Here is a 19,860-nt window from a genome sequence, read left to right as displayed (position 1 = left end):
ATGCAAAAACTTTACCACCACTTTCTCTATAAAAAACGCAGCATTACACAAATAATTTCACTGTCGATTCAACAGTACTTACAAACAGTACAAGTAAAGAAGCCGTGTTAACTTAAAAACTCCCAAAGCTGGTACTCACATCTGTAGTTACGGTTGCGCCTGCCTTTGAACATGGTCATATCTCGAACGACTCCGCTCTGTTGTCTTCTCTTCTCGCCTCTGGTTCCCTCTCTCCTAAACTCAGCAGCGCCAGACAATCTCAGCCTCCCCAGACCGTACCATTCATCACTCTACTCCAGGGGGAACCAGAGACTAAAAAAAAACCCTCCACTCCAGCTTATGGTGCTTCGACGAGACAACATCATCTATTAGAGGCAGAGGTAGGTGAGAAACGTGAGGGCTGAGCAATTATGGAAAAAAACACTTGTGATTGCAATTTGTACAGTGTAAGTTTAGTAGGTCTTCGCTTTCAAATGAGGCGTTACTCTGGCCTATAGGCTTTGAGCTCCAGTCGAGAAGCTTTTAGATTTGGGTAAGAGGTTAAAAAAGAAAGTGAAACTGACTAGGATTTCAATATTAATTTCAAAAGGAAAGTTAGTTTTCGCTATGTTTTTCAGTAAAAGGTTTCATTTCAGGAGTAATTTAGCTTCATTTCGAACACAACACACTACTAAATGTTAAATAATCTTAGTTAAGTTGGTCATTTTGTAATAACATTGGCAAGATCCTCGAAGTAGGGGGTACTCGGAGTATAAATGAATGACTTAAAGCAGAACTAAGTACCTCATGCCCCTGGAGGCCATAAGCGCCACTGCAGGTGTCGTAGCATGTTACGTTTTTTTACTCATTGATTGTGCGTGAGAGTAAATACGACACTGACAGAAAAGACAAAGCGAGAGAGGGATATTGTACATCCAATCACACAATTGGGATAATTTCTTTCACTCAAACTTGGCTGTAAACACTGTTTAAGTGGCGCTAACCCACAGTTAGCTTTGCCCGTTTGCCTGTTAGCTTCTCCTTTGTGATTCCATTAGTGTGTATTGGGGCTTCTGGGTTGATGCAGGCAAAGCTGTCAGTGTGGTTTTCTGGCCAGAGACACCAGGGGGAGATGAAACACCCCCCAATCATCCCATTAACACTTGTATTACCCCCAGAAGTACAACAAAAAGGATTTATTAAGGTAAACGAGTTACTTAGTACTGCTTTAAGGCGTACACAAAAAAGGTTGGGAACCACTGAGATTAGCAAGTTTATACATAGGCTAATAAGACAGAGAGAGAAAGGTTTCTTGTTGATTCTCAGCAGAGGACTTTATTATCTTTATAAAATGTAAAATATAAATGACCTAAATAAGTGCAGCATTTACTATTTGAGTCCAATCAAATTGCGATCTCAATTTATTAGCGATTAATTCTGCAGATTGTTAAGTCGATGCATTAAAGAAAAGGTCACACGCCCTAATATTTGTTTGGACCAACTTTAGCTTTGATTACAGCACACATTTACTGTGGCATTGACTCAATACACTTCATTTGTACTGATGATGGGAGAGCGCGACCACTGCTCAAAGCCTTCTCCAGCACATCCCAAAGATTCTCAATGGGGTTCAGATCTGGACTCTGTCGTGGCCATTTCATGTGTTCATTCACTCCTTCACATTGTGAGCCTGATGAATCCTGGCATTGTCATCTCAGAAGATGCCCGTGCCATCAGGGAAGAAGAAACAAATTGATGAACCTGGTCATTCAGGAGGTTCAGTTTCAGATGATCTCAGTCTATGTGTATTGCTGAACCTTGACCTGATCGACTGCACCAACCCCAGATCAAAACAGTCAGTTAAATCCAAGCGGCGACTTTCTTTTTTAGTCAGGCTGTATACTGTATATGCTGCAGATGTGTATTGAAATAGAGCACCTCTTGGTAAGGCCATGTTTTATGCTTGCATTTGTAAAAGGAGCGTTGGAGGCAGAAGTTGCAAAATAAGCACAAATATGAACCCAAGAAAGAATGAGAGCGATAGAAAACTCCCCATACTGTATTGTCCCTGAATAGCCCATATACATCGGTGTTTTATTTATTTCTGGGACAGCCACTGTACTTCATCTGCCACAATGTAATGCAGCTCATGGAAAATCAATATTCTCCTTTTTTGTATGAATGTATGGGTACGACAAGTGATTATTATTTTCTGTACTTTAACACTATTTCCTCAAAACTCCGTGCACTGCATTTTATTGTTCTGAAAATACAACAAATGAAGTATCTCCATTGTGTGCTTGCCTCTGGTTTAGGGCTCCGCAACACATCATCAAAGTTTATCGCAGTATTCTGAGGTGGAAGTCTCAACATGCTCCCACTCATTTTCAATGGGTTAAAGATGTGATGTACTTTCTTAAATGTGAAATAATCAGACTCAGTGCAGGTGGTTCTCAGGACAAATTTTCAAGAATTTGGGACCCCTTTCTACTTTATGTTGAAAATATTCCTGTTCAGATTGTTACGGGCTAAGATTTTTATTTTTTCTTACTGTGTTACTTGTCTCTTTGCTACTACCACTCTTATTCAATGTTCTCCCTCCCTTTATTGATTGATTTATCTTTTTAATTTTCCTCTTTGACTAATTGGGCATGTACAGTGGGTTAAGGTAAGGGGTAGAGTGTGTTTTGATTAAAGTTATACTTTGTCTGTTTATGGTTTTGCATAATTGTAAAATGTAAAATTTATAAATAAAGTTTAAAAAAAAAAAAGTATATCGCAGTATTACGTGACACTGTATCTCGCAAAGTCACTGAGGTCTTTAGGCTGACTGAGATTTACCCATTTTCTTTCGTAAAGCAAAAACACATTGAATCGATACAGCTGAACATTTGTTGATTTGGGCTGCCAACATTTTTTGTGGATGACCATTTCGCTCACGCTGTGGACTCAGGATCGTAACTCAGGCATGTAATGAAGTGAATTGGTAAATCTAAATCATGAATGTAATCATGTCTTGTTTTGATATAATTTTAGAGTAAACATATAGTAGTAGCTTAAAACTGTAGGTAGGTAGCTAGGTATTGTGGAAAAATATCTCTAGTCAAGACAGTGATTGTATCACATGGTTTTCCTCATAGTCTGCAGTTAACCTCTTAACCCCCACCTCAACCGAGCACATTGTCCCCAGTTTGGCTTCACCCAAATCAGAAAGCTCCTTGAAAAAAGCATCAAATTAGCATCGAAAATGAGGGTGAAAATACAACAAAAGAGCCACAAAAAAGCCACAAAAGAGCCACAAAAACATTATTAAAAAGTGATGAAAAAGCAACAAAAAGAGGGACAAAAACATGGAAAATGAAGGAACAATAACACAATTAAAAAGAGTCAAAAACGTGATGAAAAAACAACAAAAAGCAACCAAAAAAGCAATGTAAAAATCAACAAAAAAACTGCAAAAACGTAACCAGAAAGAAAAAACAGAAACAAAAATGCTTCAAAAATGTTACAAAAATGTGGCGACAACGTGACAAAAAAAGCTACGGCTGGTTTTGTAGGTCTTATCTTTCAAAAGAGGCGTCACATTGGTCTATGGCAGTGCTTTTCAACCACTGTGCCGTGGCACACTGGTGAGATATTGTCTGGTGTGACTATGGAAATTATTCAATTTCACCAAGTTGTTTTTTTGAAAAGAAATTCATTATTATCCGCAAATAATGTAGCGTTTTGGAGTGTCTGTGCTGTCGAGTGATCGGCAAAGTAACCATGTAATACTCCATACTCCATACTCCATATCAGGGAGCTCATTTCTTCTACTTCAAGAATATGTGATGCACAGATGCGGCAGGTGGTGGTGACAGTGTGGCTAGCGAGACTACAGTGTTCATATTCAAGACACTTTGATGAGAACGGCTGAGTATAGGCTACAGATATGATGCCTTGTGATTTTTTAAATGAAAAAAAACTGTGCCTTGGCTCAAAAAAGACTGGTCCTGGATGTGAGCGCTCCAGTCGAGAAGCTTTTCGATTTGGGTGAAGCCCAACTGGAGACAATGTGGTCGGTAAGAGGTTAATGTGTGATTGGTTGTTTTCAGAGGAGCCCTTGGCACAGATTGGCAGCCACACTTCCCTCAGTCTGCCACAGGAAACGGCAAATCACGACCCGAGTATGACTGACGAGTGAATGAAACTTACTGCCAAGCTGTTTATACATTACGTATTAACAAAACAATTTCAATCATTACAACATTTATGCCACAACATTTTGTAAAGCGACATTAACAAACGTCCCATGCAGTCAGTCTGTGCACATCGGAGCGGCAGAGGGGCTGATGGGATGCCGCCTGCTGACTCTCCAGCTGTCGAGGCGTTTACACTGTATTCAAGATGAAGGCACATAATTGTACTGTCTAATTGCACTGACGTGGGGCCACAGCTGCCTCGCTCTCTGCCCGTCGACTTCCCTGTTCACTCTCACACGGCGAGAAGAGAAACTAATGGCTTTTCAATTATATTAGCGCGCTCATAATTGTTACCACGGCTTTAATGCATACGCAGGTGTACAAACTGGCACGAATTCATGAGCAGGGTCGGCCATAGTAGAGACCTGCTGTACACAAGAAATGAAACCTGAACCAAAAAGCATAAGTGCCATAAAAACAATCTCAAGGCATATAATACATCAAGCACAAGTACTGTCTTGTAAAAAGCAGTTAATTAACAAAAGAAATTGCTTTGATTGTGGCACCATCTAGTGTTCGGCAGATCAGGAGGAGCCGGTTTTTCACTGCATCTGTACAATATATACTTAAAGATGATGCCGTTTACATAGTCTTTGTTTTAAGGTTTGTTTTTGTCATCACTTAAAGGCCCCTTGATTTTTTGATTGCAAACAACGAAAGGGGAAGCCACTAAACTAAAATGTTGGCTATGATCCAAACTCATTGGTAACTTTCCGAATGTATTTGAAACATCTAAATTCTTTTCAAGAACAAGTTTATTTGCAAATTTCACAACGTGCAGGGTCACTTTTCAAGGTCACGTTCACAAAAATGCTACAAAAATAGCCTGAAAGTTCATGAAATGTTTTATAATTTGATGCACGCCGTTTTCCCTACAAGCATTTGAGTTTACAATATACTAAAGGAGGATAAAATACTTTTCATTCCATTTCTACAAGTAAAATCAGGCATAGCTCCTTCAACAAAACAAACGTTGTATCAATCAAATTACAATATGACATTTCCAAGCAGAGGTGGGAAGTACTCAGTTACATTTACTCAAGTCACTTTTTGAAGTAGCTGCTCTTTAGCATGTTTTTACTTACAGTACTTTTTACTTCTACTTGAGTGTTAAAGTAATTTAAGTATTTGTACTCTTACTTGAGCAAAAAAAAAAAAAAAAAAAAGGAACTGATGACATTGGGAGTAAATTTTGACACGTAAAAAATGTATATATATATTTTTTGGTGTGTTACTTAATTCATTATTTTGTTTTAATTTTAATTTTATTTTATTCTTTGAACAGGGACAAAGAATAAAATCACTGCACATTAATCACAATTAATGTGCAGTCACTGCACATTAATTAACATCATCGTAAATGTGCCAGTTTTAGCTCCAAAGCTAGTTTTCAACTGTAGTCCCTGGGCAAGATGTAGATCAACAACAGTAAACAATATACAACAATATTCATTACAACAATCATTATTAACCTGTAAAATGATAAAACAATTCATAAGCATGATCTCACACACAACCTTTGTTAACAATCAGCACAAACACTACACCATAGACAAATACACAAGGGCAGAATTACATTGGCAGCAAAAAAGCAGCAAGAATAATACATTAACAGTGATAATGGTTTCTTTTTATGTCTTTTATTGTATTTCCTTGTATTTCATGTCCCGTTTCTCATAAATTATGAAACATGAATCAGACTGTACTCTCAGGACTCAGAGTACTTGAGTACTTTTTAGAGTATTTTTTGATTCTCACCCACCTCTGCTTTACCAGTATCTACATTTAAACCACAGCTTTTCATCAATTAAACATAAGCGAATCAGCAACAATTGAAAGTATGAAAATATGAAAAGCAGGAGACGCCTTTGATTTATTAATATTATTTGGAAATATTCAAAAAGGTTTCACTAGATTTCAGACTATCAGGATTTTGACCATTAGCCTCTTCTTCAAAACAAATATCAACACATCTTACAAAATGTACGCAACACATTTTCAGCCATTTAAGCAGTATTGTTTTCTCCTTCCCTCTTCAGTTTATTGGAGATTATACACTTTCCACAAGGAGGAGCTCTAACACAGAACACTGCTCTTACAGTAAAGTGCAGGAGATGAAGATAATAGGAGATGATGGCTCTGTGCATTAATCTAAAATAACATCTATAGAAAGTGTCCATAAATCCGCACGCAGGTGATATCACCAGGACGGGACAGGAGCGCTGAGTCAGGGAAAACCAGGCCCCGTTTTATTAAGAGTCACCTCTGTCTCAGGACAACTGCCAAAAACAATCACCGTCACTTCCATTTACACAAGGCCCTAAAGACGACAGCGCAGTCGGGGTTCAGTTAGTGATTTCAGCAGGATGGACAGATCAGGGATTCACTTTGCAACAATTATTGTTTGCTTAATAATTATAAATGAATGAATGAATGTTTTAAACAAGTAATATTTGAGAGAGGACAGATAGGGAGACAGATGGTTAAAAGTTATTTTGGCCTACAGCAGTGGTTGTCAAACTTTTGCACCAACTACCACCACATTAAAAATTTGACCCTCCATGTAGCCTACCAGCAAGCTTAGATCAAAACAGGGGTCAAAAAATAGACCTTAACTGAACTAAATTATGTCTAAACTGGGTATAAAGTTACAGAGCCCCTAAAGTTCCCTAAAGAGAGAAATAAAAAATACTCAAAAGATAATTGAGAATGTTTTATTTATTAATTTTTTTGCCACGGCGCATGAGGAAGGATGTTATTTTGTATTTTTTTCAGGCCGCAGGGCTGCAAGAGGAAATAACAGGAGTACAGGCACTGCACGGCTGGACCAAGCCCGGTGGAGGCAGAACAACTTACAATGTTATACTATCATCTTAGAATGCATGGTGCTCAAATTATGTTATGTTTGACGACAAGTAAAAAACCTTTGCCTTCTTGTGCCGTTAATGCGACACGTCCGACACTCTGAGCTCCGTATCAGAGTTGTCTGTAACATTTTTTCTGTTGGTTTTTGTGGTTAAATATTTTTTTTAAGCTGCAGCAGTAAATGGGTTTAAGTAGATCTGATAGTAGTATTAAATGTAGGAGTGTGACAATATATCGATTTTCCTATATATCGCGATGTTCTGCGGGACGATACTGATACTTTTTATTCTGATGTCGATACTTTTGATGACGTCATGCATATTAATGAGCGACGCTATGCAAATTAATGAGGCAGCCGTGCCCCACTGTTTTCACAGTCGATAGAAGCCAATGATGATCAAGAATTCAGTTTTATATTTATATATATGTATTCCTTTTTAAATCGGACTTCTTGTTTATTTAAATGTAAATGAAGTCACTGACAGATTTATAAATAGATAAATAGATAAGTCAGGAATCATTTATAAACACAGAAAAAAGGGGTACAAAGCACATGAAAGGAAATGTAAATGATGAATAATATGTGGTATGCTAAAATTAAGGTTAAAAGTAGCATGTTTTATTTTTAATCATGATGCATCGTAGGTTATTTTTCTGCAATATATTGATTATCGCAGTATCGACGTATCGTGAGATAATCGTTATCGTAAGCCATGTATCGCATCGAGGTTCCCGCCCCTAATTAAATGTACACTCAACATGGCGTGTCCTGTGCAACAACAATATCTGCCAACTTTCACCATTGTCGTGATCAGCAGCAAATGTTTATTATGCATTTTGAAAGACAAAGGAGAGATATTTCAGATTTAGACATTATCTTTGACTTTGTCCAACAGCAAATACAAGCTTCCAAGGAAGATGCATACTGTAGCTTCAGGTGGATGTTTACAATGGGTTTTTCACAGAAAGTGAGTTGAGCCAACGCATACAAAACTAGCAGCGACCCAAGAGTTATTGCAGGACACTTTGTTCCCTCTGGAGATACTTGGAAGCCGCCCGCCTGGTTGGTGCGCACGGACAGAAGTACAGAAAGTGGCGCTCTTGCGGAGTTACAGCGGCATTTACGCACAAACCACACAGACAGGTTATCTGGCGACAAAACTACATCGCCGGCGTTAGCAAAACGGCAAATTGAAAAAGTATGGCATACCTCTCCACATACAGTTAATATCATTCATCTTCCTTCTATGCTATAAGGCCACTTTCCCTAAGTAAGCATGCCATTCCCCCCCCCCCTCTCTTTAGGGAACTTTAGGGGCTCCGTATAAACCAACCAGAAAAACGGCTAAATGAAGAGGAAGAAGACACTGTAATAATAATGCATCGATCTTATACTGTAGAGCGCTTTCATAGTCAAAGTTCGAAAGCTTCTGTATGTATAAAGAAGAGCTGCCCTGGGGTAGACTGACAAAAGTATAGTTGCCAATCTGCAGTATTTCTGATCACCAACAACCACTCACACAGTGCATATAAAGACAAGATGGTGGTGGGGAAGTGTCTTAACCACTGAGCCAAAGCCACTGTCGCCCCAAACTCATCACACTGCAAAAAGTAATAAACTAGATTAGTTTTTATATTATTAAATGTCTCTATGCACTGCAAAAAGTAATTAACTAGATTAGTATAAACATCTCAATTTGAGCATAATAATCCAAATTTTAGTTGTTTTGAATGGGTAAGTTGTTCTTGGGCATTTGTCCTAGATTATTTCACTTGTTCTGAGACGTTTCTGACTTGTTTCAATACATTTCGTCCCTTATTTCAGGTCATTTTCTTTGCCAATGGGGTAAGAAAATTGGTCTTATCTCATTGGCAATTTTACTTTCTTATTTCAAGCGAGATTTACCTTAGAACCGGTCTGAAATGTCCTCAAACAAGCAAAGTAAATTTGGTCCGATCAGGAAAAGTGTCTAAATTAGCGTCAAAACAAGATACATTTCCTCAATTCAAGTCATTTAAGACAATGCTTGATATTTACATTACAGTCCCAAAATCCAGCTTTGAATTCATTTGTCATGATGCTCTACAGTTTTGCTTTTACTTGACTAATGAAGTATGTTTATAACACCATCAGTTACCTGTAGTGAGAGTAACATAGAGGAGTAGCCGTAGTAGTAGTCTGTGAAGTAATAGCTGCCATTGTACTGCAGTATTCGCGGCAGAACGCAGTAGTACCATCATCATTTCACATGTTTGGGTTTAGAATTAAAAAAAACTTCACATTTTTTAGCATTCATAACGCATTTCCTTCCACTCTGCTCGCACTTATGTCGGACACTTACGACTTCACGAGGTATTTTGCATATCCCTCCGCCTCTGGCCTTCGTCACCTGCAGCATCTTCAAAGACATTATTCTTTTTCTTTACAAAACCACTCCTCTGTGCGTCTCCCTCCTGCTGCTGTCAGCCTGTACTCTATATATGATTTTAATAAAAAGCCAGAAATATGAGAAATTCACATCTCGCGGCCTGCAGCCTCCTCCGGCAATGGAGCCACTAATGAAATCTAAAGTTCATGTTTAAAAGATAAGGCGTGATGGGTGCACGGGTTAAGCCTGACAGGAGAAAGGCTGGGGAGCGATTATTTTTTAAAGGGACCAGCCTCGTTTCTGCAGGGCCCCCATAGGTGTGATGACGGTAATTTGGACTGGCTGGGGAAAATAGCATGTGTTGTGTGGGCAGATTGTTGGGACATGTTTGAGGAGAAGGTGAGATGAGGCTGGAAAAAGACAATATGGTTTGTAGTTAGCTTCATCTGCTTGGGTAATCTTCGGGATAAATCGTACTTCAAAGAGTATCACAGTAGTTTTTCCTTGTACTTGTGTGATAGCCATTGAATAATCTTACTTGAGGAAAGAAAATGTTGTTTGTCTCCAATCTGTCCATGCTTCATGTTGAACTATGAAGGATTTACTATTCACATTGCATCTCTAATAAATCATCCACTTTTGATCATTTCAAAAAGACTGAAAACATTCACAACAAGACCCCCCCCCCCCCAAAAAAAATAATTTGTGTCACTTTCAAAATGTCAATATATGTTGCAAAATCGGAATGCCAATCATCCAAAATACTGGCCCTTTGTTTCCACAGCGTTGCCTTTTATGTCTCAGAAACCCATTTGAAAACCGTTTTGGTGTTTTTGCTCTCAGCAGGGAGCAGCTTGGAGAACGCCACAGTGTGTAATTTGTGAAGATGAGTTCAGTCAAAACAATGATAAACCTTGGTCTTAACATCGTCACACATTTATGCCATGGTAGAAATTGGTGCGTCGAGTTTTCACAGCAAAGTGGAGAGGGGAGGCAGATTAGAGATGCAGAGATGCACCGATCTAGCTTTTCAACGACACCAGAACCTGAGGTATGAGAATCTCGGTCGATAACAATACTTCCTTAGCAGTGGCTTGTACGTTATTTGTTGTCAACAGGAAACTGGTTTAGAGTGAGTGAAAAAGTGAGTGGCCCTTCCAAACTAGAGGGGTTTTCCATTACACAACAATGATATGAGGTTGATGCCTGCCGAAACATTAATCTCCTGGCTGTTTAATAAATCCATCCATCTTCTTCTGCTTTATCCGGGGCCGGGTCGCGGAGGCAGCAGTCTGAGCAGAGATGCCCAGACTTCCTGAGCCATGCACACCTCCTCCAGCTGTTCTGGGGGGACCCTGAGGGGACACCAGGCCACACAGACTTAGTCCCACCAGCCTGTCCTGGGTCTACCATGCGCCCAGCCACCCCGCAAAGGAACATAATTTACGCTTTTATCCGCGACCTCGTCCTTTCGGTCATTACCCAGGAATCATGAGCATAGGTGAGGGTAGGGACGTAGATCAAACGGTAAATCAAGAGCTTTGCCCCCAAGACTTAGCTCCCTCTTGAAATTCTGTCCATAAAGGTAATGAACAGAACCGGTGCCAAAGGGCAGCCCTGGTGGAGACCAACACGCACTGGGAACAGGTCTGACTTACTGCCGGCAATGCGAACCAAGCTCCTATGGTCAAACAGGGAACGAACAGCCCTTAGCAGAGGGACCCGGACTCCCGGAGCACCCCCCACAGGGCACCACGAGGGACGCGGTCGAACGCTTTCTCCAGATACACATAACACACTCTAGCACCCACAGCAGCTTCGACAAAAACAATAAACTGAAATTGAACTTTCAACACTGGGCTTTTCAAGTTGTCTTGGATCCATGACCATGACACAGCAGTGGGCTACATTAATTTGACAACAAAACAAATTATGCAAGACTAGATTGTGCTTAAATTCTCGAAAATATCTATGAATAAATAAGGGCTAAACAAAAAATAAATAAAAATCGAACAATTCTTCTGATAAATATAGAAGAAACTAACATGTTGATGCAAAATGCTAGTTAGCAGGTTACAAGGTAGTTAGCAAGAGTGTCGTAACTGTACCAGCTGTGGTTTGCTCATACGTGTTGTGTAGCTCCATAAAATAGCTAAAGGTTTTATTTTATGCAACATCCAACCTTTATTAAATACTCATGGACTCCTCATCAATGGTATCTCATGTAAAACAGCTTAAAATTAGATTTTATAGGTCATGTTTTCTGTTTCTGAAAAGGGCTGAAAATAATGTCTTAAGTGATCAAAACAAGAAGGATTTTAGAAAACGTAGAATGGCACCACCTCATGACATCATCAGATAGACAGCAAGCATTTTGGCTCAATATACAAGATTAGCCAACTCAAACATGCAGAAACAAAACATGATACTATTGGTATGTTTTTCATAATAGCAACATAGTTGAATTCAGCAATAACCTCAGCAGACATTTAAAGCCATTTCTCAGTTTCTCACACTGAGGAAAACTCAGTTCTACGTGATTTCAAATTCCCAAAATGCTTGAAGCCGTATCTGGTCTTAGAGATGTGACCAGTAGAGCTCTAATTCATATTTAATGACAGACAGGGGCTCAGAGGGGACTGTGTTTCCTATGGAGACTTCTGAGAAGTGATCAATAAGTAATATAAAAGGATTTGCACAGATCCCCTCAAACGCCCTGGAGAGTCCAAGTCCCACTGTTTCCTATGTCCTAGTTTCATTCAGTCAAAACTCTGCATTTCCTCGCTCCTGCACGGCTTTTTTATTTTACTCTTCCAATAAAACTGGCAGTCTAGTCTTTTGGAGAAGATGTTGATTTGGGAACAGGGAGCTTAAGTGCGTCTTATTAATATTTTTGGAGAACAGTCTTGTACGTCCACTGTGCCTTTGAGGAAGCATTAAGAAGAAAAAAAAAGCTGTGCAACACAATTAATAATTAAAAAGGCACTTGTGTTTTTTTCATCATTCAATCACCTCTTTTTATTGAGAACGGGAAGAGGCTACAGCTCGAGAAACACTTCACTGTGCCTCATCCAGCCCGCGGCTTTAAGCTCCATAGACACATTATTTTAATTCATCTCATCCACACTGCGCATCGATGACCCTGGTGTTCCCCCAAGAAATCTCTCAAAACAACCGGCCTTAATATGAATTTAAATGGCTGTGGACACATGTAGCTTTCTTCAGTACTGCTCAGCTTTAGCCTTGTAAGCCAGATCTACTTCCTTTCAGCAGGAAGTCACTCACTGAGCCAGGCTTTTTAGTCCTAATCACCGGAACACATTAAAAAAGTTTTGGTCCAAAACAAACCGGGCACAGAGCCAGCGACGGTGGAAATATTTGCCTCATCTCTCTCCGCAGTGGTCCCGCTAATAAGCTCCTTCACAGCGAGTTAGCCCTGAGTGACGCAGACGTAACAGGTGAGTGTTGCACCGGAGAGCAGCCCCCAGCTAACACAGTCAGACTACAGCACTCGTCACGTTTCCTGTTTGCTGATTAGTTTCATTCACTGACAATCTGTGCACTTTTATAAATACAAATGAAGACAAAGTGACAACTGCTACACTTACTTGGCTGTGATTGGTTAAAACAAGGAACATTTGATCCAATCAGCAGCAAATATCTGAATAAAAGTCTTTCCAGATTGATTTCACTATGCTAAAACCATAGAAAGTGAAGACTAGTTGCTCTATTTGTTTTCTTCTGTATGGTGGAATTGGGATCAGACACTGACATGGAATAACTCTTTTTAGCCATTTTCTGGCGAAATATGAAGTTATTTATTACATTCAAACACACGTCTAAATAGGGTCCATATGGATGTTTACTGTCAGCAGACTGTTCAGTAGATGATACAAGTATGGGATTGGGAAAAAAAGGTTTAGGTTCCACTGGTAAAAGTATCAAAAGGAGATACAGAAAAAAAGAATATATCTTTAAACACAAATGGCCAGATCTTGTGGCGGCGCACAAAGTGGCGCAGGCTCTTGGCGATTATTTTCCAAGTGTCGGAGCCATAAGCGCCATTCGCCTCCGCCACTTGTGAGGGGGCGTCACAAGAGGAGGTGACTGGTCTGATGGGAGCACCGCTGACATTCATTTCCTTGTTTACATTGCGCTGCCTTGCGTCCTTCCTTTAGCCATAGGCTCTCACAGGTCAAACTAAAAACTTGATTTACCCCATCGTGAGCTAAACGATGTTCATGTCTCGAGAGAGAAAGAGCTACAGCGTCCGCTGTGGCGCGGATCGGCCGCGCTTGGCGTGAACGCGAAACAAAACAATTGCACATGTTCACCCCCCACTCCCCCACAACCGTTCTACCGGCCGCGGAGTCGATTTGATTGGAGGAAAATATATGTCTCCACCCACTTAAATGCGTTAAGTCTGGAGTGGCAAGATCACAAAGAGCGCTCCTACTGAGCGCAAAATGTCACGCTATTGTCTGCGTTTTGAGACACAAGATCAGGCCCAAAGTTTTTATATTAAGAGGCAGCAGGAAAGGAAGGCTTGGTTGTTTCACCTCAAATAAATAATCCAGCCTTAAAAGAAATGGTCTTTTATGGAAAACATTTTTCTGTTTTTTATGGTTCTATATGACAAATATTTTGGTATAGGTTTTTAAAAAAGTGTTTTCATGCATCGGAAAAAAAGTATCAGCATGAAAGATCACAATAATGGCATGAGTAAAGAATACTAATTTCCAAGTTCCTGTTTCGGTGCAACTCTATTTTTTTTTACATTTTTGTAAATATTTCATTTTTGCATCTAGAACAAAACTTCATAGATTTTCCTCTTTTTATGTTACTGTGGAAAACGAGCCAAGTGCTCCCAAACTTAGTGTCTTTTTTCAGATAGAGATGGAACAGTGGTATCGGAACAACCCTACATATCATAATGAACACACACATTACCTAGACACTGCCCGGCGATGACCCGGTTGTTCTCCCCGGACACAGCGGCCCGAGCGTTCCTCTCGCTGGAGTACTGTACGAAAGCGAAGCCCTTGTGCACGGAGCAGCCCACGATCTTCCCGTATTTACTGAACAGCGCCTCGATGTCCCCTTTGGTCACCGCCGCCGTGTTCAGGTTTCCGATGAAGACGCGCGAGTTGAGGGAGCGAGGGTCATTCTTGTTGGTCACGTTGCTCGTCTGGGTCTTGCCGGTCATTCTAGTCGGCGCACGGTCCTCCGTCGCAAAGCCTGATGGGAAATACAAGGACATGTAGATTAGAGCGGGAGTGCATAGTTTTCATAGTAGATTAACACCACATTACATAAAACGAATAAAATAAACATGACACAAATGCTTAAGTAGAAAGGGTCATTCCGTGTGGTTTCACCCACAGCCTCCCAGGCAAAGAGAGTTGCTCTAACTCCCAATTGTTTTTTTGTTTTTTTCAACAAAACAGGGAGTTGTAACCACCTTCTCTGCTCGCGGGTGCATTTTGTATTTGTGTGCACTTTTAAAGATCTCTACCTCAGCAATGGAAACATGTGTAAGGCTACAATTCGGTCTGTGCCATGTCTACAAACAATATGTCCAGAAAGAATCATCAAAAATGTGCTGGATTGGAAACTTTTTGATTTATAGGCTGCTAGAAATGGCAATTTTGGAATTTCAGATTTTTTTTCTCCAAAAAATGTCAAGGGCTCTACACCAGAAGTGTACTGAGTGATCATCTTCATTTCCTAGATTTTACTCTATTAGGATATAACCTCGCTGCAGTAGGAGCAGGATGTCGATCTAATAAAGGGTCTTTGAGTCATAGCTTCACAGAGTGGGCCCTACTCGGAAAATCTCAAAAATGGCCCTCTTGTCTGTGCAGTGTTTGACCATGTAGTCAAAAGGCACACAAAAAAAAAATCCCAGATAGAAGGCCTAGCTACAGACTGACTGACTGACATGTCTAGGGCTACCGAATTGTAGCCCTATACATGTCTCCATTGCTGAGTTAGCTCCCTGTTTTGTAAATTGTTAAAAAAAAAAAATTATAATAATAATAAACAATTGGGAGTTACAGCAAATCACTTCAAAGTGTTCATTGCACATGTGGAGGAACCACAGACTGTAAAAAATAATAGACAACTCCTTTGATTTGCAGACTCCTCCTCCCTAGCTCTGACGCAGCATGTTCCTAAAAAGGGCATAAGGGCGGGATCTTCACCACTCTGCTCACGTAGCCACGCCCGTGCCATTAACGCTAATGCTAACAGCCTGTTAATCAAAGTAGTATATTAAATTTCTATGATGTACCCTATGAAAACCAGCGTGGTCCCTGTAATTGTGCCTAACCCAGCGTTATCACAGGAGGAATATCTAGCTGTAGAAAGTTTAGGAAATTCAGGCACCAGACTTTAACGTTGTTTTTAACGTGTCTAAAGTACAATGGTGGCTTATGGAGAACTAGCTTGTTCTGCCGCCCCTATATGGAGGTACCGCAGTGATATCGGCCCCTGGCGTCGTGGTCGTAAAGCAGCGCAACCAGCAGCCATTGGGAGGAACTCAAGAAAAGATTTTCATCCAAATCTGAGGAAGATTCTGAGAATTTGCGTGATTTGGGACAGAATGCCCCTAAAGCCTTTAAGCGCTCCAGTCCAGATACTCACCAAATTTAAACCGTTGGACCTAAACATTAAAGATAAAAAGCAGGCTCAAGGACAACTCTAGCCCGGCTTCACTATGTGGAGTTGCAGTACGTTTTGTTTCCAGCAACGATTACAAAGCTACATGCACAGAAAAGGAATAAAACGTCCAAAAGAGTATTTTTTTTATTCTTTGCTTGCTATCTCTGTTTGTCTGACACGGCTGTTGCTCATTCACAAGCAATAATAAAAGTTGTGTGTGCCTCTCATTAGTATGGCAGCGTTGTCCACATTTTGACACAGTCCAGTGATTCAGAAAGTTTTCAAGCCTTTGTAAATGAATATATTTTATTAACTCATTAGCTCAACTTTAAAATTGCTGTGTTTGGCAGCGCGTTCGCTTATTTTGTTCATAACACGGATCTGTTTTGTAAAATGTTCCCATAGCCGGGAAGAGCAGATTGATGTCAACGGGAGGCGCGGTGCTGACAGAGAGGCGGCGACAGTGTGAAAGTTAAATCACACCACAGAGGAGTGAGGGCTGTCGGGTTGCCAGGTTGAGAGTGGTAAAATCACTGCGAAGATGTCATTGTGGCCCCACAATATCCCGCAATGATGCCGCATATGTTACAAAATAGAACCATAATGATGTCTGATTTATAGGCTAATACGTTTTTGATTAGATATGTATTTTAGTAATTCAGTATTCAGTTCACAATGCACGCTTTACTTGAGAGAGCATGTGCTAACTGACACGAGAGGTGCGAGATGCAGGGGTAGTTATAAACCCGTTACTTGCCGTACCCCTGATCAGGGAGTTAGGGTTAGGTCAGCGGTTAGGCTAATGATTACAGTTAGGGACGGCAAATTTCATGTAAGTCGTGTTTCACTCACACAGATCTTACACCAAACATTTGCTCATGTGCAAAACGAGTAGCATTCTCTCATTAACACATCAGATCAGGCCTGAATAATATAATACTAGTGATTTCAAATGGTAAATTTGATACAACATGCCCACAAAAAGCTTTAAATGCCCTCATGTTTTAGAAACTAGAGGGTCTTGGCTTTCAAATGAGGTGACATATAGGCTGTAAGCTCTCAAGTCAATACGCTTTGAGACTTGGCTATGCATAATTGCTTAACCTAACCCTAACCATTCGCTGGCAGAAAACAGGTTAACCCCCTACAGAGCAGTGATTCTCAACTGGTGGGGCGGGACCATAGATATAATATAAAAGAGATAGAAGCGTAATCCATTCAGCCCCATTCATAATAATGATCCCGTGTGGCCTGTGAAATTAACATGGCTGCTTAATCTCCTCCTGTTAGGCCTGTCCCTTATAGGGCGGGCCGGCTCCAAACTTTTTATTGCTGATGTACAATAAACAGTGCGATTAAAAATGTGACACCAACCACAGCGTTGTTACATGGGTGATAGTAGTTTTTAGAAAAGAAGACTTTCTTTGGAGCCAGGCTTTTAAGCAGTGCAAACGAGGTGCAAAGTTTTCCTTGGAATCCTGCCTAAAAAGTGTAATTTGGAGAAACCCTTGGCCACCAGGTATTACAGCTCAGCTCCCGGCCATGAGGACCAACGAGAAGCTTTCCTCGCCCATTGGTCAGGAATCGGGACCCAAAAGTAGGGAGCCACTTTCAGGAGGTTTCGAGCATTTTCCATCTTAAACTGTATGGAAACACGACCGGAGTTGGGTTGGGTTGTTTTGATCATAATTTCAGGCATATCTATAGCTTGTCCAATAAAACTTGTGATATTTAATACAATATATGACAAATTACATTTCATTTATTTGGGTCGTGCCTTGTCATCCTAAGGTACTGTGTGGTCACCAAGCCAAACCACTCAAGAACCACTGCTAAAGAGACACAGGGATATTTTAATAATGTCGTAATCATGACAGAAATATTAACTAAATTGGGGGCGCTAGCGAGCAGCCAATGGAGTAGGTCACGTTTTCAGGAGCTCTGCTGAAGTTTCATGAAAAACTTCGGTCTTGGTGCCTAATATACCCCGAACAGATGTAAGTTCGATGTCTTAAGTTTTTTTTTCACTTGTTTTGTTGTTCATGGCGACCAACCTTCAAGACTTTGCTTATAAACCAAAGCGGATGCCAACCAGATCGACGGCTAAAGCTAACATTGTAGCATCACGGCCCAGTGAACCAGACGAGACCGAGACCATGGCCGACATAAAAGCAGAGATTCTTGCGTCGATAAGAGGAGATATCTCGGAGTTACTTAGGTCAGAACTAAAAGATATGTTGGCCACCCAATTCGAGGAAATGAAAAGCGAGATCAAGGCTGTGAAGACTGAGGTGGTCGGTAACATCGCACTACTTCGCTCCGACATGGACTCGGTGAAAGGGAAAGTTACAGACATGGAGCACTGCCTGAACACGTACTCCGACGATGTGGTGGACCTACAATCGGTGGTCGGTACACTTAAGGCGGAGGTTAAAAGTCTACAGGAGAAATACATTGACATGGAAGGAAGAATGAGGCGGTCAAATATTCGAATACTCAACGTCCCCGAGGAAACCCCCTCGTCCCCGTCATCGGTTACAAAGCTACTGAAGGAGGTTTTCAAAATGGACAGAGACGTGATGATTGACAGATCGCACCGGACCCCGCTGTCTCAACGAGTGATGGGGAAACCACGTCCTATAGTTGCAAAACTTCACTACTATCAGGACTGTGTGGACATACTTCGACGTGCCAGGGAGGCGGGCGGCGCGCTTCGATATGGCCAGGCATCCATCTCCATCTTCCCGGATTACCCTCCAAGTGTGGCGCGGGCAAGGTCCGCTTTCAACAACGTGAAGCAGCTACTAAGGGGCCAGACGGGAGTTCGCTATGGAGTCATTCACCCAGCGAAGTTCCGCATCTCATTTAACGGGACAGAGAAGGACTTTCTGGATCCGGAGGATGCAATGTCTTATGTCAAGACACACATCATTGCTGCAAATCCTGCTCCTGCAGTGGACTACGAGACTTAGCTCTCATTTCCTATTAATATTCAGTGGTGAGTAAGAAGAGAAATTTTTGAGAAAAATTGGTCGCCTTTTTTTTCTTTTTCTTTTTTTTTTTTTAACTATTATTATTTGATTTTATTATTATTATTATTATTGTTTTTATGTTTGTTTTGATCATATCTGATCGAAGTACGCCTGTTCAGTTTGCACCTGTTTGGGTTCAAGTTACTCAGACATATATAAAAACTAGCACCTTTCTTTTGTTCAGCTTCAGTGGAGCTCTAAGCTGTAGGCTCCCCAGAATAAGCACGTATGTGTGGATTTAAACATGTTGGGTTTGGGTGTCACCACGTTCCTATAATTGGTGACAATGGGAGGGACACTGCACCAGTATTCTTTAAATATGTGTGTATTTATTTGTTGAAAGGCCTTTCTTTGCTCTATTTACCAAGATATAATGTTATATGTGCTACTTTACTGAAATCAGAAAATGGTTAATAAACCTACGTTGCTGAAAGGAGCTTTAGGTTGTCAAGTAAACTTAGTAAGCTGGAATGTTAAAAGTGTAAATCACCCTGTGAAGCGTAAGAAAGTACTTACACACCTCAACAAGTTAAAGGTGAATATCGCTTTTCTCCAAGAAACACATTTACGCACAGTTGATCATTGTAGATTACAAGGAGGATGGATAGGTCAGTCATTTCACTCTAATTTTAATAGTAAGTCAAGAGGAACAGCCATCTTAGTTCATAAAAGTCTTCCATTTACAGTGTCTAAAACGGTGGCAGACTCCTC

At 40.6% G+C, this 19,860-nt stretch overlaps 1 protein-coding gene across 1 annotated transcript in view; it reads right to left on the bottom strand.

The window, feature by feature from the left end:
• LOC306972780 (RNA-binding Raly-like protein) overlaps positions 1-19,860 on the bottom strand; it is a 77,625-nt gene that overhangs the window by 23,335 nt on the left and 34,430 nt on the right. The window contains exon 2 of the mRNA XM_079569486.1: positions 14,405-14,692. Coding sequence (XP_079425612.1) covers positions 14,405-14,660 — 256 coding nt within the window. The 5' untranslated portion in view covers positions 14,661-14,692. The remainder of the gene's footprint in view (positions 1-14,404; positions 14,693-19,860) is intronic.

The sequence above is a fragment of the Gobius niger genome (assembly GCF_951799975.1).
Source record: "Gobius niger genome assembly, chromosome: 13".
In the NCBI taxonomy this organism is placed as follows: Eukaryota; Metazoa; Chordata; class Actinopteri; order Gobiiformes; family Gobiidae; genus Gobius; species Gobius niger.
The sequence above is the reverse complement of the archived record's forward strand: the minus strand, read 5'-3'. Positions and strand labels throughout refer to the sequence as shown.